At 50.4% G+C, this 17,729-nt stretch overlaps 1 protein-coding gene across 1 annotated transcript; it reads right to left on the bottom strand.

Annotated features, from left to right (window-relative positions):
* Positions 1 to 6,407: 6,407 nt before the first annotated feature.
* On the bottom strand, positions 6,408 to 12,406 carry OTP (orthopedia homeobox). Its single transcript, XM_032206755.1, has 3 exons — positions 12,370 to 12,406; positions 11,004 to 11,413; positions 6,408 to 6,938 (listed from the first exon to the last, which is right to left on the bottom strand). Exons 1-3 carry the CDS (start codon positions 12,404 to 12,406, stop codon positions 6,408 to 6,410), a joined length of 978 nt encoding a protein of 325 aa, XP_032062646.1.
* Between the last annotated feature and the right edge of the window lie 5,323 nt (positions 12,407 to 17,729).

Raw genomic sequence — 17,729 nt, 5'->3', positions numbered from 1 at the left:
TGGCTTGAAACAGGGGGTGGTATTTTCTCTTAATTATTAGATACCAAAAGCAGGGGAGGGTGCTTGTAGCCATCCTGAAATGCTCTTTTAAAAGTTAGCAAAAAAAATAAACTTTACAGGCTTGTAAAGGAGCCTCAGGGAATCATAGCTGCCACTTAAATTATATTAAAGGGCAATAAATTGAAACCAGTAAAAAAGAAATGTGTCCTTACAGGGTGCATCGTCAGCTTATGAAATTCACTGTAGCGGGAGGTCAGTGAGAGAAAGTCTGTAGTTTGGTTTTGTTTGTTGTTGTTTTGTTTTGTTTTTCTGAAGTACTTTTTGGATCACTACCATGATGCTTCCAACGCTGCAAGAGAAGGCTAATCAAACTTCATACTCCAGGGCACAAACCGCGTATGGGGGTCAGGAGGGAGCGTCACCCTCACAGGTAGTGTGTTAAGCATATTCTGCATTTTCCCTCTGACCTTCGACGGAGGGTGAGGATCTCCGCAGAGCAGTTGTGTAACCTCGAGTGGCAAGTCCTGCGCAAATGCCTCTGGACTCCTTCCTCCAGAGGAGCAATTCTCCTCTGGCAGATTTCAAAGCTCCTAAAAGCATAATTTTAGCTCTGGAAAAAAAAAAAAAAAAAAAAAAAAAAATTGCTTTTAAGCATGAGCATTGATGAAAGTGAGGCAGAGTTTTTGAGCCTCAAGCATGGTCCCAGGAGAAGCTGAAGCAGGCACAATTTATTGGCAAATAAGAGAGGCGACCTCCCACCCATACCATTATACAGCATCCCAGGTGGAAGACAAAGGCGGGCTCATCTGTGCATGAGCCCTGGCTGTGAGGAGGATGAAAAGAGAGACACCCTCCTGCCGTTTTTTTCTCTGAGGAGTAGAAGTAAATCTCACATAGGGCCTTACATGGGGCTGTTAATGTGCTCACTGAGCCCTATTCAAACCAAAGACTGATGGTTAATCAACCCACCCCTACCCCCAAATGCTCTTGTCATGATGAGCTGACAATTGAATTAAAACAATGCTGTCCGTGCACTCCCCCTCCACTGCACCCTGGTTTTCCTCCTCTCTGAGTGATGATCAGGCAGTGATGTTTAAAGGGATCCTGTGGGTGCTACATATTTGGTGGCAAAACCCTGCTTCTCTAAGTCAAGCCAGGGCTGTCAGCTGTCCTGCCCAGAGATTTTGGGGTACCTTGTGTGTGGTCATGGAGTCAGACTGGCTTCCAGGCCCTGGCTCTTACCTACAACTGGATGAGCTGATGTGACATGAGCTGCTGACTGGCATTTGTGTGTGGTCCGTGTGTGCTCCTCCTATTTCTTTTAGGAAAGAGATTTTATGAAATGGGGAAATGTTTTCTGGCAGGACGATTTTGAGTACCGATCCTGCAAATTGTCATACTCTTACCTGCGTAACTTGCAGGTGGGCAATCACAGGCTTCAAGGCTGCAGGATCGGGGCTTTTGCTCCCATGTCCCTTTTGTATCAGCTGCAACACTACTGCAGCTGCCAAACAGTTGGGATAGATCTGTGCCATTTCAGGACGCTAATTTCTCGAGATTTCTCTTTCTTCTCCCATGCTCATAACACACAGGAGGGAGAAACTAAAATTCCTTTGTTCTCCCTTTCATCTTCACACCGGAAGGCTGAGGAGGCTGCGCTTACCGGGCCAACCCGCCTGTGCGGGGTGTTGGCAGTAGGCAGGAGGTGGTCCCCTCTGTGCCAGGGCTTGCTTTAAGGAAAAGGATCTTAATTCTGGCATTGGAAATGAAGAGGAGTTCTCTATTAGCTCTCATATTAATAATTTAGAAAATACATGCCCAATCACTTGTGTTCCCTCAGTTCTCTCCGAACACAGCTGCAAACGGCATTAGGTGTTAGGGTGAATGGATATATTTCAGATGAGATATTTGTACTGAATTATTAGGGTAGTCTGTATTACAAAATTACTAATAAACATTGCTTCTGGCTCAATTTAGCCTGAACTCAGTGAACCTAGACAGTGGTGAGAAATCAGAAACTCCGAAATACCCGATGAATGAATCTAACTAATCAAGATACCCTGCAGGAAGTAGATGCCAGGATTAATGAGCCAGTGGTTTCACCATGCCATGCTGTTATTTCTTCACATAAATGCCCTCAGATGAGATTACCTTTGTCATGAAAAGGAGAAAAGGAAGGTTACATACTTTCAACTGACAGGTTAACTGCCATACCTCCATTACCGTAAGATACATTTTCATGTTCGGAGGTTTTTATTCTGAAAAATGAAAATTTAAGGACCACAACACAAATTAAACCACATTTTCATTTCTAGGAGAAGGGATCATTGCTGCTAGTACAATAATATAAGCTGTGCTGCAATGTCATCCGATCTCTTGCCTTGCACAAACTTTCTTCCGATGTTAATAGCTGCTCAGCGAATGCAATCTCCAGCTGCGGGCAGGAGCAGGTTCGGCCTTCCAGGGGGATTTCAGGGCAGTAAGACAGGAGAGAGAGAGTGTCAAAGCATTTCATCAAGAGAGCAAATGAAAGGTTCGGTGACACTATCGTTATGTATATTCCTCAGACTTCAGAGGTGATGTTGAGTTTAGAGGGAAGTAAACCTATGTGGATGTGTGCTGGTGTAGAAATGAATCCATATATATAAACTTAAATCAGAGTCTATTTACAAGCTGAGTGGAATTGCTCAGGGTTGAAACACACTTCAAGGTAAGCAAACAAGCCCAGATCATAGCAGCCCCAAAGCCTAGAGCTAGCTACTTAGTAGGTAATAGGCTAATTGTTATTTACTGTATATGTTCCCCCTCAATTTATACGGATTTCACTCATTTATTTTGATTACTTTATGCGAATGAAGCAAAGCTGTTCCTGTTGCTAGGTAGAACTGGTCAGCATGGTTTTACTTTTTTATTTTATTTTATTTTAGTATCAGTGAGAGTGAGATTTTGTAATAAAATCATTCACACGCAACCTGTAACATGTATGAGTGAAACCTGCAGTCCCCTTCTTTTCATCCATCTTAAACACATAAGAGCATCAGCTTAGATGTTTTATGTTGCAAAGCTTCAGCTGGTGCTAAGGGTACGTATAATTTCAAAAATCTCCAGGACTCAGAACACGAAGATCTATTGCCATGGAAACAAATGTTGTATCAAAGTTGGGTAGGATCAAAAAGCTTTGCTCATAACCAGGACAACACTTTCATTAGAATACGGAGGAAATGATGGATGTTTTAGGAGAGAGAATTAACCAGAAGGACCTTTGCAGGGCCTCTTCCACAGACTTGAGATGTTCAGTGTCAAGAGCTGGATGCTACATGTTGTGTCTCAATCCCCTGCCCCCAGCCAGACAGAGCATTTTTCTCTACCATTAAAAAGCACATATTTTTTAAAGATCTTCCATACCGCACTTTACTACATTCCTACATCATAAAGCTGTCTTGCTTATAGCAATATAAAGCAGCTGTAAAAATTACATGCTTGTAAACAGCCTTCCATACATTTGGAAGGAGCAGAGCGACATTTGCTCTCCTCCACATATAAGTGGAGAGATGCTTTCCCTCCCTGCAGGCTGCGGCACAGGGAAAGGAGTGCTGTGGGATGGGGCAGACCAAGAGACATGGGATAATGGGGCACACACGCCCTATGCACCCCAACCTTCATCTCAGCTGATCTCAAATCTCTGGTTCCAAGCCTAGGGGCAGCTATTTGGCCCAAGGCTGGACTGGGGAGGAGAGGGAAGGATGGGAAGAGGGACAAGGCACAGCATCTTCTCACCCCAGGCATTCCTCATGGTGTGGGTTGTGGTATGGGACACATCTCGCCTGGCCTACTGCAGGATGAGCATCCCAGGCTGTTTTGGTGCCTGTGGGCTCCTGTGAAAGGGCACAGAACTGCTTCCTTGGGTGACCCCCGACGGACTCACTCCTGGCCTGGATCTCCGATAATTTATCCTCCTTTTATTTCTCTTTTAAATTAAATATGCATACGTAATATGCACTTTGGAGCAGGCAAGGACCCTTCTGCGGGTGCCTATGGAGCTGGGCACTCTCAGGTGTGTAATTAAGAGGTGTGTAATTGATGTACAAGGGGAAGAGATCTCAGTGCATAGCACTAAAAAAAAAAAAAAAAAAAAAAAAAAAAGGGCTGTGAGATGCTTGACAAAGTTCTCCATTTCCACCCCCCGTGTCAAAGTTTGCACAGGACTAAATCTAGTGTTTTCTCTTCCGTGGGATTAGCCCCACCGGCAGCCGCGCACTCATTCAGAGCTGCCACGAAGATGCACGGTGAAGAGACCCCGTCCCGTCCCGTCCCCGACCCGTCCCGTCCCGTCCCCGTCCTGTCCCATCCCGACCCGTCCCGTCCCTGCCGCCCGCTCCCTCTTTTCCTGCGCCTCGCTTCGCAGCGGAACTTTCCGTCTCTTGCAGTGGAGAGGCCAATTACGCAGAAAGATTAACAAAAGTTTATTAATCATGAAGTATTAAAATTGTGATAGATGAAACGCTTCAATGCAAAATTCAAGCAAGCAAACCATCCCCAAAAGTATGACAAAGGAATCTGTGATTCCGAAGGCAAGAAATCTTGTCTTTTTCTTTTCTTTTCTCTCTCTTTTTTTTTTTTTTCCTTTTTGCCTGCGGTTCAAGACACCTCTCATATCTCACACGCCACACCAAAATCCATAATTCTTCATATCACATACTGAAAATGATTTTATTTATCCATTTACATTAACTTGATATAAACTTGTCCGGAAAAGTCAAATGATATGCTTTATATTAGCTCAAACATTTATTATGAAACGCAAAATTCAATAAATTAGCACAGACAATAAGTTAAAACATAGCACGAATCGACCAGCATGTAACAAGAATGCTTCATCTACACAAAACATCCTATTTCACATTGTTTGCTCATTCCTCCAGCGGCCCTGCCCTGCGGCGGGGTGCCCGGCACATGCAGGCGGGCGGGCCGCGGGGCCGGCACGGGCGGGGCGGGGGCCGCGGCCGCGGCGGGCGCCTCCGCCGGCGGCAGCGGAAGATGCAGGAGGGACAATAGCAGCAGGAACGTAAATAAATGCCTAAATAAACGTGGGGCAGATTGGCAACTCAACTGTCACGAAATCAAAGGTCCGAAAAAGGGAAGTGCTCTTGCTTTTTTTTTTTTTTTTTTTGCCTTTTTTTTTTTTTCCGCGTGTTCTACGATTACAAAAAAGAAAAACAAACAAACAAACAAACAAAAAGAAACTAAACATTATGTTTTTTATCCCCTTCTCTCTCACTTTCGTTTATAAATGCAATCAAAATGGATTTGATTTCCCTCGGGCTTTTTCCTACCGCTCCGCGCACCCGCCCAGCCACCCCCCGACGGCGCTGCCGGGCCGGGCGCCGCCCGGCCCTGCCCTCGCCGCGGACGGGGCCGGCGGGAGATCGCTACTCTTGAGAAATAAACCGAACCCAAAACCAAATCGCATTTGTTTGCAAGGCCGCTCGGACGGCCGGCGGGTCGTGGCGATGGGGCGGGGGCGGGAGGCAGGGCTGGGCGCGGGGGTGCCCCCGGCCGCCGGAGAGAGGCGGCCGTCGGGGGGCGAGGAGGGGGCACGGGGAGGGGTGGGGTGGGGTGGGGTAGGGCAGGGTGGGGTGGGGTGGGGTGGGGTGGGGTGGGGGGTGCTCGGCCCGCAAACCAGTCCGTTGGCGTCTGATTTCAGATCCTGAGTCGACTCCCTGGTGAGTCAGGTGGGGGAAGGCGGGGGCCCGCCGGGGCGGGGGCCGGGGCCGGGGCTGGGGACGGAGCCGGGGACCGGGAAGGAGACGGGGATAGGGACGGGGACTGGGGTAGGGAGGGAGACAGGGAGGGGGGTGGGAATAGGGATTGGGTTGGGGACAGGGACGGGGATGGGGATGGGGAAGGGGACGGGGATGGGGAAGGGGATTGGGTTGGGGATGGAGATTGGGTTAGGGATGGGGACGGGGACGGGGACGGGGACGGGGACGGGGACGGGGACGGGGACGGGGATGGGGATGGGGACGGGGATGGGGATTGGGTTGGGGATGAGGATGGGAACGGGGACGGGTATTGGGATGGGGATGGGAACGGAACCGGGGACGGGGACAGGGACGGGTATGGGGATTGATTTGGGGATAGGGATGGGGATGGGGATTGGGTTGGGCATGGGAACGGGGACGGGTATTGGGATGGGGACGGATCCGGGGACGGAGATGGGGATTGGGTTGGGTTTGGGTACAGGGATGGAGATGGGGACAGGGACAGGGACAGGGACAGGGACAGGGACAGGGACAGGGACAGGGACAGGGACAGGGACAGGGACAGGGACAGGGACGGATCCGGGGGAGGGCGAGGCGGGGTCGCAGGTCGGGGTCGGCAGCGGCGGCGCGGGGCGGCGGCGGCCATTAGGTGAAGCTCATGGAGACTGTGTGCTCTAGTGCTTTGCGGCGGAGGGAGGCGATGCTGGTTCCCCGCCACACGTCGCTGCTGTCCGGGGAGCTGCAGAGCTGCGGCGAGCCCGTCACGTTGCTGGGGCCCGGCAGGGAGGCGGGCACCATGCCGGGGAAGGCGGGCTGGTAGAGGTGCGACTGCAGCCCGGCGCCGTTGGAGCCGGCCAGGCTGTTGGAGAGCCCCATGGAGTTGGGCGGCGGCCCGGCCGCCAGGCTGCACTGGGACAGGGACTGCGCCATGGCCTGCTGCCTGCCCAGCGCCGGCGGCAGCGGCAGCTGCGACACCCCCGGCATGGCGGCGGCGGCCCAGCGGGTGTCGTTGGCGTGGAAAGAGCAGAGGCTGTCGCCCATGGCGGCGGCGGCGGCGGCGGCGGCCGAGGGGAACTGCGGCAGCCCCGGCGTGGGCAGCAGCGTGCCCGGGGCGCGGAAGACGTTGGTGGTCTTCTTGCGCTTCTTCCACTTGGCCCGCCGGTTCTGGAACCAGACCTGTCGGGGACACGGGGAAGGGGGGGACACGGGGTCGGGGGGGGGACACGGACAGGCTCCGTCAGCGACACCCGCCCCGACGGGGCGCACCCGGCGCGGCGCTAGGGGGCGCGGAGCCCCCGCTCCCCGCCGCCGGCCCCGAGGCCCGGACAGGGGTGCTGGGAGCGGGGTCGGGGTGCCCGCCAGCCCCGTCGGGGGTCTGACAGCCCCTCGGGGTCACCACTCCCCGCGGAGGCGCGGTTCTGCTTCTCGCAGCCTCCCCCGGCTCCCCGCCCGCTCCTCTCCCCGCTGTCCCCCTCTCGCTCTCCCGGGGCCTGTCCCTGGCCGCTGTCGCAGCCTGCGTGGGCCCGGCCCCACGGGATGCCCCGCCACGGGTCGGCTGATGAAGCGGCCGGGATTTTGGGGAGCGCCAGGGCTCAACGCGCCCGTCCCGGGAGCGAGCTGCCTGCAGCCTCCCTCGCTCGGGAGGAGGCGAGGCACGGGGAGACGTGCCCGGCCTCCCCCCGAAAGAGAAAATAATAATAATAATAATAATAATAATAATAATAATAATAATAATAATAATAATAATAATAATAATAATAATAATAATAATAATAATAATAATAATAATAATAATAATAACAACAGCGATGCCAAACGGAAATAAACGACGGGGCCACGGCTCCCGCCCTGGCGTGGAAGAGCTTCGGCGCCGTGGGAGGCGACCCCCGGCCGGCAGCAGGGGGGGACCCCCGGCCGAGCCCCCCGGGCGCAGCCGCTTGGTTTTGGTTGTTTTAGCACAAGGGGGGTTGGTGTGAGCGGGCGCTTTGCTCGGGGCAGTGATGGTTTTGTGGGTCGCGCTGCAGCGCAGCGGAATGCTTGCTACGGGGGCGGAGGGGAAAAAAAAAAAAAAAAAAAAAAAAAAAAAGGAATCCGCTCGAAATCTGGAGGAGCGCTACTGTCCCCCGACCTGCAGGAGTTTCTCGTTTAATGCTAGATACCTGCGCTGAGAAATACCCGCGCCCATTAGCGGGAATGAACAGCTGTTAAGGAACTAAATGTTATATGAATAATCGAAAAATCGTGTTCAATTATGTTTTAGGGTTAATAGTTAAATTGCGGCTACAAAATCTTTTATGTTTCATGGTTTACTGGTGTTGTAAAGAATCTCCATCAGGTCTGATCGCCTCAGTTCATAGCTATACTGCATATGCTTTTAAAATGTGAATGTTTCCAGTTGAAAACTAGTGCATGACAGATTAAAATGCAGAGAAAACCTGGGGGAGATTTTGAAAATGCACACATGACAACTCTAGAAATATATTAACCACGAGCATTTGGCAACTTTGGACTCCTTTTAAAATGCAACTAGCACCTGAAAATTGTTAATACAACAGTGACAATCTAATGGACGTTGGAATCTAAAAATCTACCTTGATGATATCCGCTGTTACAGTAATATAGACATACTGTAAATGTATTTTAAAATATATAACCCGTTTAATTCCCCAGCTATAAATGTGTTAGAAATAGAGAGAGAAGGGGAGAGAATATCACTTTTCCTCTTTTTTTTTTTTTCTTTTTCCTTTCCAGGAGCCAAAGCTTTATGAAGATCTCATTGGAATCCAGCGGATGATTAATGTGAAGATTTGGTAGGAAATCTGGAGAGCTGTATTAAAGCTCAGATCTCAGGTTCATTTCGATCAGCCAGCCGTGAACTCTGGGCCGAATTCATTACACTTTAATAGTGCTGGGAGAGGAAGAAAATGCAATTTCTCATTCCATTAGAAAACTAGAAAATACTCTCAGCTTGTCCCCTATTAAGACGTGGCAGGTGACGGGACCATTGTGGGGGACACGGTCAATGGAATTACAGCACATTATTTTTGTTCGTATAAAATATTGAAAGGCAAGCCTGACTGTGCAGAAGTTATTTCACTGATTTGGTTTTTATGTAAATAAAATATTGAAAGTTAATTAATCCGTGCTAGAGACTAATGATTATGCTTATTATATTGCATTTGATCGCGTAATTTGCATGATTCTCGCATTGCTGCTTAATAAGCCATTCCAGGTTATAAATAATTCTGAAATTGGTTTCTAATAATGGCATGCTATAAAAAGAATGGTTTTATTACACCAGCCTGAAAAGCAGAGCAATATCAGACATGGAATTGGACTCCCGTTTAAGCACCGGCCGTTTTAATAATTATTTAAATGTATCATATACATTAAATACAGATCTAAGACGAGGGAAGAGGTAATTTATCCTAGCATCTAAAACCCTTAAAAACATATACAGCCGCTATAAATTAACTATTTAGATCACTTCTTAATCAGCATGGAGCCCTCGTACTGCAAGGAATGTGTAGGCAATCTGTTAACTATAAAGAAAACTATAAAGTACTCGTATAAGAACATAAACCAATTACTATTTAATTTAAATTTGGTCAAGGAGCAGTGATACAGTAGATTGTGAAGTAAATACATTTTACATAAATTATTTTGCACTAGATTACATAATGTTAATCATTCTGAAGTGTTAATTAAGAAGGTTATGTTGATCTGATTACTTTTTAAACTACAGAACATTATTGTAAAAAATATTTAAATTGCCACTCTATTAAACTGTTTTTATCAGCAGTCTCGAGCTATTATCATCGGTTTAAGATTATGCTGAGGCCATTAAAACACTTCGTCTTTCTTCCTACGAATTTCTTTGATGTGCTGTTAGAAAATAACTATTTCCATTTTATATTTTATATTTTACTTCATTTACCACACTCCTAATATTGAAATTGGTATCATTAACCTTTGGGAAACCCAATAAAGTTTAATAGACCTCGTTTTCTTTCTTTTTTTTTTTTTTTTTTCATAGAGTCAGTTGTCCAATTATATTTTATTTGTGAATCTAATTTCTTTCTTAATTTAAACTAATTATAGTCCCGTGTAGGTTGGGTCAAATTGTTTTACTTTTTAAAAGCAGACGTGCATTTGCTGTCACATTCGGGAGCAGGGGCAGTTTCTGCTCAGGCATTTCTGTCAGCGTGCCTGTGTTTAGCCGAGGAGCCCGGGCTCGCCGAGGGGTATTTTGAGCTCCGGCTCCGGCAAAGAGCAGCGGCGCTGCCGGTGCGCGGCTCCCAGCGCATCCCCAGCGCATTTTTGTACGTGTTTCTGTGCCTCTGGCGAGGCTCAAGGCGGGCAGCCGCTAAATCAGCCCGCAAATCTCGCGCCTGAGTGGTCTGGCAGCGAGATCCATCTCTCCGTTCCCCAAATTTCTCCCCAGTCTGCGGGGCTAAACGGTCTCTTACGTGTGCATCCCTGCGTGCATGCGCGTGTTCGTGTAAGCACGGGCTTTAGGCAGGACGGAGGAAATACACCCCGCTGGGAAATGCACCCTACTCGCTTCCCCGCCGTACCTGACACCGAAAGCGGGGCTGGACTCCGATTCCGGACACAGCCGCCGGGATGCAGGTGCCCTCTCCTCTCCCCGCAGCCCCTCCGCCAGGACCCCGGACAGCAGCCCCGGGGGGGCGGGCGGGGAACGGGAACGGGAGCGGGAGCACGGCCTCGCCTCCGCCGGGCACCGGCACCGGCAAACCGTGGCGATGCCCTGGCTGTGCGGGCTCGCCCCTTACCGCGCAGACCCTGCCTCCCCTCCCCTCGCTGTCTCCTGCCCCGCTCCGAGCCCACGCGTGGGCCGCGGGGAGGGGGCGGCTCCACCCGCGTCCCACCCGGGACCGCGGCTATGCGGGTGGGTGTAGGGGGGCGAGGGGGCGCCCCGGGGTGCAGAGCCCCCGGCGCTGCCACCCTCGAGCAGGGAGAGCTCTGGTTTCGCGTGCAGGAAGGGACGGGATTCAGCGCGGTTCGAGGTTTTCCGCCCAAACTGTTGCTTTCAGGGGCAGCTTTCCTCGACCGAGATTTGGGGGAGACCTCAACACACCCCCTCCTGTCCCCTCCCCCTCCTGCCTGGCCCCAGCCCGGGCATCGCCGGGCGCCTCTGGGGAAGGGACCAGCGGGGACGGGCATTGCACGGAGGGGCTGGGGTTGGGTGTTTTTTGTGGGGTGGGGGGCTGCTCATACCTGCACCCGGGACTCGGTGAGGCCGATGCGCAAGGCCAGCTCCTCCCGCATGAAGATGTCCGGGTAGTGGGTCTTGGCGAAGCTCCTCTCCAGCTCGTTGAGCTGCGCCGGCGTGAAGCGGGTGCGGTGCCGCTTCTGCTTCTGCTGCCCCTGCTGCTGCCCAGCCTGGCTGGGGTTCTGGCCGCCCTGCTGGCCTTGCTGCTTGTCGGGGTCTTTGGCGCTGACGGCTAAGGAGCTGGGGTTGGATCCCACCGTGGTGATGTCCTCCCCCGGCAGCAGGGTGGTCCCTTCCACCGTGTCCGAGTTGGGGGCCATATCTCCCGGGTGTCCCCCCGGATCCGAGCCCCCTACGCCCAGCCGACACTTCACCGCCTCCCGGTGTCCCAGCAGCTCGGCCGCATCTTTCATCCCTGCAGAAGCAAACGAGCCGCGGTCACTCCCCTGCAGCCGGGCAGGCGGCCTCGGGCTCAGCCCCGCAGGTGTCCATCGGAGCCGCTTTCCAGCTCGCCGAGCCGGCGAGAGGCATCCAGCCCCAGCCCCAGCCCCAGCCCCAGCCCCAGCCCCCGGCCCGGCGCGACTCGGAGCAGGGGAGAGAAAACTTTAGGGCGAGCCGCCCCTCATCCCCCTTAAATAACCAGCTCCCCGCCGGGCCTCCCCTAACGCGAAGAAGGGAGGGGAGCGGGGGGGAGGGCAAGTTTTGCCGGGCTTGGGGCTTTCCAAGCTGGTGGAAGAAAGGAAGGGGCAGAGAGAAGGAAATGAGACCCCCGCCGCCCCGCTGCCGGCAGCTTCACCTCCCCGACAGATGTGCCGGGACGTCGGTCAGCCTGGCCACCTTTCCCCTCTCCTCCCTCCGCTCCTCCAAGCCAGCGCATGAATAACCATAAATAGGTAGCTACATTTATTTTTTTTCCCTCTCTCTCCTTTTTTTTTTTTTTTTTTTTTTAAAGAAAGAAAAGAGAGGAGAATGCGAGCAAACAAGCAGGAAAAGGCCACCCCGAACTCCTTCGTAAATACCATCGAGCTCATCTGTCCTAAAATAATAATACTCATCATAATCGCAATAATGTATAGGTATGTGTATAAAAACAGGGAAAAAGGAATTAAATGATCCACAACTCGTTGTAGATCTACGCACTCCGTAGGTCTCCCTCGCTCTCTCTCTCTTTTTTTTTTTTTTTTTAAAGACGATGTTAAATCAAATTAAACTTTAATACAGTACAATTACTTTTAAAGGAATTAGCCCATTTAGATCGCATTAAGGTAAAATAAGGAACAAATTGTCAATTTCCTGCCCCGGCTTCCTCCCCGCTCGCCGCCGCCGCCGGTGCAGCCGCCGCGGGGCGGGGGGGTGCTGGGGGAAACTCACCGAGACGGGCGTCCAGGAGGTCGGCGTGAGACAGCATCGCGCACCGCTCCAGGGCGAAGGCTGTTCCCCCCCAAATTTTAGCGGCCTTAAGTTATTTAAAATAGATATAAGATATAAGATATAGATATATACAGATCGCCTAAATGAAAGAAAATTCGGTGTGTGGTTAAAAAGGGGGTCTCTTGCATTATAATGTCCTTTAGAGAGACGGGGAGGTGCTTAACACTTCAATGAACCCGTGAGCAGCTCGGCGCAGGGACCAATCAGGAGGGCAGCCTGCAAATGTCAGCGCCCGGAGCGCCCCGCTCCGCCCGCCCGCCGCCCGCCCGCCGCCGCCCCGGCCTCCCGCCGCCCGGCCCGGCCCGCACCGCGCCGCCGCTCCCTTCCCCTGCTCCGCTCGCCTCCGCCGCCCGCCCTCCCCCTCTGCCCTGCTCCCTTCTCTTCCCAAAGCACACTGGCCACCCCGCTCCCAGCTCCGGGTCACCTCTGATTTATTATTATTATTTTATATATATTGTCTTTTTCTTTTTTTTTTCCCTCTCTTTCCTTTTTTTTGTTTCTTTAATGCCTCCTCGGAGCGCACCCTCTGCCCCGACCAGGTCTGGCTCCCGGGGGTGTCTCGCAAGCCCCGCGGCACAGAGGGGGATGCAAGCGGGTGGGCGCGGGCGGCCGGGCGGCCAGCGCTGGCCCCGCTCTCCCGTGGGGTCGCGGCGAGGGCCGGGGGCAGCGGGCAGGATCCGTCCCTCGCCCGCCTGGCCCCGACGGCTGCGGGGCGGCGAGGGGAGAGAAACTTCGGCGAGTGCCCCCCCGAGCGACCCGGGCCGTGCCAGGGCCCTTTGGCCCCTCGAGGCTGCCCGCCAGCCCCTTCCCCTTGTGCTCAGCGCACAAGCACACGGCAGCTCGGTCGAAAGGGAGCCAAACACCGCGCGTCCCAGCAGCCCGGGGAGCGCTGCCCTCCCGGCCGAGATGTGGGAGCCCGAAAGCCTCTTTTTTCGGTTAAAGTTTCCAAGTTCGGCTCGCCTGCAAACTCAATTTAAAGCAGTAAATAAAGTTAAATGCTTTTTATTTTCCTCTTGAATATGTTAAACTACTTGAACAATTTAAAGTGCTTTGCACAAGTGAAGCGAACCATTTCTAATGTTCTGATTTTTCAAAGCCAGCCAACAACAAAGTTTAGATTAGTAATATATTTCTAACCAGAGTAATTTTCAAGATCATTAGGCATTTATGTAATTAGTGCCAAATCTATAAGCTTTTATTACGATTATTAGAGTAAAATCAGTATAAATTTGTACTAATTTACTACTGTTTAGACTTGGCTGTCAAGCCAAGAGGTTCTTATTGTAAATGATAACTGAGGAAATTAAGTGCAAAATTCTGTACCATTTCTGATCCGCTCCTAAACAATCCGTTTCAATTGTATTTGTAGCAGAACATAATGCCCTTTTAAAGTTATTTGACTTGTATTTTTATTTGCAAAACAAGAAATATACCCTCTACCCAGGCACAATGAAAACTGATATTTACTACTTCCAACTTGATTAACATTGATTTTTAATTCAAAAGTGATGCAATTAAGATTATTCATTTAGTGCAAATAAAGCTTCCACCAAAAAGGGAGCCCAGTGAAGTCTGTGTTAAATAATACAGCGCCAATGGCCTTTTTTTCCGCCGTCCAATTGACTTACACAAAACATTGTAAATACTGCATGCGAACAGATGCAAGAGTGGTTTTGTTTGCAGCTCAGATGTGCAGGGTTTCGGCAGCGACTGAACAAGGAGACAAAGGAACCGGCCGACCGATCTCTAGGGCAGTTTTGCTGCCTTTTTTTTTTTTTTTTTTTTTTTTTTTTCCCTCCTCCCTGCTCAGATCTTTGGCTACATTGATTCAATTCAGCCTTCGAGACGTCGGGCTGTCGCAATGAACCTGGCTGCCCGCGAACGACAGCTAAGAGCAGGGAGAGAGAGACCCAGAGCCGGGCCACAATTTAGCTGGAGAGACAGAGAGAGAGAAAGGTGGAGGGGAGGTGGGAGTTTCGGGATTTCTTTTTGTTCTTTTTTCTCTCTCTCTCCCTCCTTTTTTTTTCGGTTATACGGGGGTGGGGGGGAGGCGGCGATGGCTTATTTCTTTTGCTTCATTTTTTTTTTTTTCCTTTGAAAATTATTGTCTCCGTGCAGCTCCGGCGGAGGAGGGGAAGCCCCGGCGATGAAAATTCCCGAGAGCCGCCCTCCCAGCCCGCTGTCGGGTCCCGGAACCCGCGGAGCGGAGCCCGCGAAGCCGTCGCCGGAGCGGTGCGTGGCCGGCGGGAGGCGGCCGGCGGCCGGCGGGGCCCCCGCGGTGCGCGGCCTTTTTCCGCTGCGGCGGTGCTGGCCCTACCGGGGCGCGGGCACCGCGGCTCCGCGGTGCAGCCAGGCGAGCGGTCCGGGCTCGGCCGGGGGCCGTCGGGGGCTCCGTTTTTAGCCGCCGCTGCCGGCAGAAAGAGCCGGGCGGTGCAGGTGCGTGCAGCCTGCTTCCGCGGAGCGCGTTGCGGGCAGCCGCACGGCGTGCGTGTGTATCTATTCCGTGTTGTTGTGTGTTTCAGGTCGATAAATAAATGTGTAATAGTTAATGTGCAGGCACATCAGAGTAATAACAATGGGATGAAATCAAAGGATTATCAATCTCTGTTAGTAACTGCTGAATAACAATGTTGCAGTGTGATTGATAGCGCGCTTCATTTTATGACTTTTCTATTGCTCTTGATTTTTATAGCAGTATAAACAAACTAAATCATTTCTTCCAAGACTTCAGAGCACAATCGTCTTAAGGGAAGGGGGGAAATCGGAGAAGGAAGTCTGCAGGAGGGAAAAGAGCGAGCAGGGCTGACACTTAAGCGTGTCAGAGAGAAAATGACAATGGGGTATATGTAAAATACTCTAATCACATTCCGCTTCCGCACACTCTTGTTTTGTCAAGTGCCTGAATTCACCTGGGCAGCGTTGTAGATGTATTTACAAGGATTTTATTCCCCGTCATCTTTCTATTTTCCCAGCGTAGCCAGAAAACTGCCAGTCAAGTCCATTCCCTGTTATAATTTACGGTATTCCCCACATGATCATAGGAACTGAAGTTCCTAACAAGGAAAGGCTTTAGCACAATGGCCCAAAATCTTCAGAGTGACGAGAGTGTCTTCAGAAATCACTTCAGAGCAAAGTAAAAGGATTTTCTATGACGGATCCAGTGATTTTTCCTCAATAAATAGGTTTTAGATTGTTACACACACGTAGAACTGGAACAAAGGGAACTACCAGAAAATATATTGGTTGCCCCTAATAAAATTTATTTAGACAGTTTACTTCTCATAAAAAATAGAGATTGAATTTCGTACAGGAGCGCCTGCCAAGGGGCTTGGCACCGGGAGATCATCTCCCCCCTCGCTTCCCTCTCCTTCCCTTCCGCGAGGCGCTCACCGGGCCCGATCCCGGGGTCCCGGCTGGGGCCGCCGCCCCCCGCCTCCTGCCCAGGCTGCCCGACCCGCCTGAGTAAGGGCTGCGGGATCGGGGCGGGCCGCCTCGGAAGGCAATATAACCCTAATTCTCCAATGCTGTGACCCTGGGAAAAAAGGGTAGAGAACTTTCCAGCCCCCAGAGCTCTCTCCCTCCCCTCCCAGCTAAACTCAAGCCCTGATTGAATGAGGCTGTAATATAAACAAGTGTATTTAACCAATTCTGCTCTGATTTAGGAACAGAACCTTCTTTTACCAGAATAATTATATTTGGAGCAAGAAACACGATAAAATAAGGTTAAACTGCTAAAGTCAGCGGGGTGGCTTGGCGTAAATGGCTGATCAGGTTTGTAATTTGATATTTTATTTATGTATTTATTGAGCATCCATCCAGTTAAGGGGACTGCTGTATGCAGAGCAATGTAATTGCTTTTTACACTTAGCACACGCTCCCAGCGTTTATCAAATGTAACTTTTGGTTGCCTGGCTTGTTCGCGCTGCTTTTTTGGTATTTCCAGACAGCAGCGCTGAAATATCGGATATTATTATTCACATTCCCGCTCCTCAGTGCTGCATTGTAACATTGTTCGCTTTAATGAGAAGCGCCTCCCTCAATAATTAACGACCTCACATTTCCCTATTTTCTTGCCTGATGAAAAGAATCAATTTTAATTCATTGTAAATTACAGCTATGCTTTTGAGTGTTATTTGCTTACAGAAAACAAATCAAGTGACTTAGGCTCCTGTTTACTTTTCCACATCGGCATAGCCTAAACACAAATGACAAATCAAACTATATCCTTTCGTTAGGCGTAATTTGGAGTTAAGAAATGGAAAAACATAAACACGTGTTTTTATTTCAATCAACCCTCTCGAAAAAAAAAAAAATGACTTATTTGGAAATGAAGGACAAGGTTGCCAGCAGCTACAGATCCCAATTTATTCATTCTAGTCAGAGCTAAATATGATGATCATCGCTGCTTTACGACATTAGGCTGCAAGCAGCATTTTGTAGCTGTAATAAATATACTTCTTTGAAAGCAACGTTATGAAGTTTAAACACATCCGAGGCAAGAACGATCGCAGCTGATAAGAAACGCAGCCGTCTGATGTTCGAAAATAGCCTTTCCGAGCACGGCAGGGAAAGCTGGAGCCTCTTGTCATCCTTTCTCAAATACGTTTAAGAACATCGTTTTCCTGTTTGCTTATTTACCTAAATATCTGTATCTCACTCCGGCTAAGTCAAAAGGAGCATCTCCGATTGTCTCCTCGCTGGCAGGCTGCGGGGAAGCGCTCGACAGCGAAGCGGTTGCTTTAGATTGAAAGGATGGCTTCTATCAATTAATTTTCATCAGAACTATGACAACCAGTCTTTTATGGGGAAAAAGCTATTTTAATATAAGGTACGCCTGACACCCCCAGCCCCCAACCCGAACTCCCCCGTCCAAATGTAAACTCTCTATACACAAAAGTCACCTCCCCGCCGCCTTCCAGCTCTGTATGTACGTACGTGTGTATGTATGTGTGTGTATGGCTGTATGTACGTATAGCCTTTTGCCATAATATTAACTTCAGAAACTTGATGCCGAGCTCAAACATAACGCACGGCATTACTCTGCTTATTCGGTCAGTCACGACTTATCGGGGTTACCCCGAAAGCGAAGGGAACGCCAGCACAAAGCACTTTAAAAATACATCTCTGATCAGGGAAACAGCACGGTCCTAGGAAGACTGTTCCTACTGGCATTTGAAGAATGTATTTAACACACTCGCGTATTTTTTAATCCGAATTTTCCACGAGTGGCTAGATAAATAAGCCGCCAGGCACAGCAATGGAAGGATATACATCGGGGAGTGACGTGGAGTATTTAACTT

This window comes from Aythya fuligula, chromosome Z (genome assembly GCF_009819795.1).
Source record: "Aythya fuligula isolate bAytFul2 chromosome Z, bAytFul2.pri, whole genome shotgun sequence".
NCBI lineage: Eukaryota > Metazoa > Chordata > Aves > Anseriformes > Anatidae > Aythya > Aythya fuligula.
The sequence above is the reverse complement of the archived record's forward strand: the minus strand, read 5'-3'. Positions and strand labels throughout refer to the sequence as shown.

Bases quoted from the DNA above. Each gene is read 5' to 3' on its own strand.
- OTP (XM_032206755.1), bottom strand. From the start codon at position 12,406: ATGCTGTCTCACGCCGACCTCCTGGACGCCCGTCTCG. The intron at 11,414-12,369 runs GTGAGTTTCCCC...TTGCTTCTGCAG, and splicing joins CCTCCTGGACGCCCGTCTCG to GGATGAAAGATGCGGCCGAG. The intron at 6,939-11,003 runs GTATGAGCAGCC...TGTCCCCGACAG, and splicing joins TCACCGAGTCCCGGGTGCAG to GTCTGGTTCCAGAACCGGCG.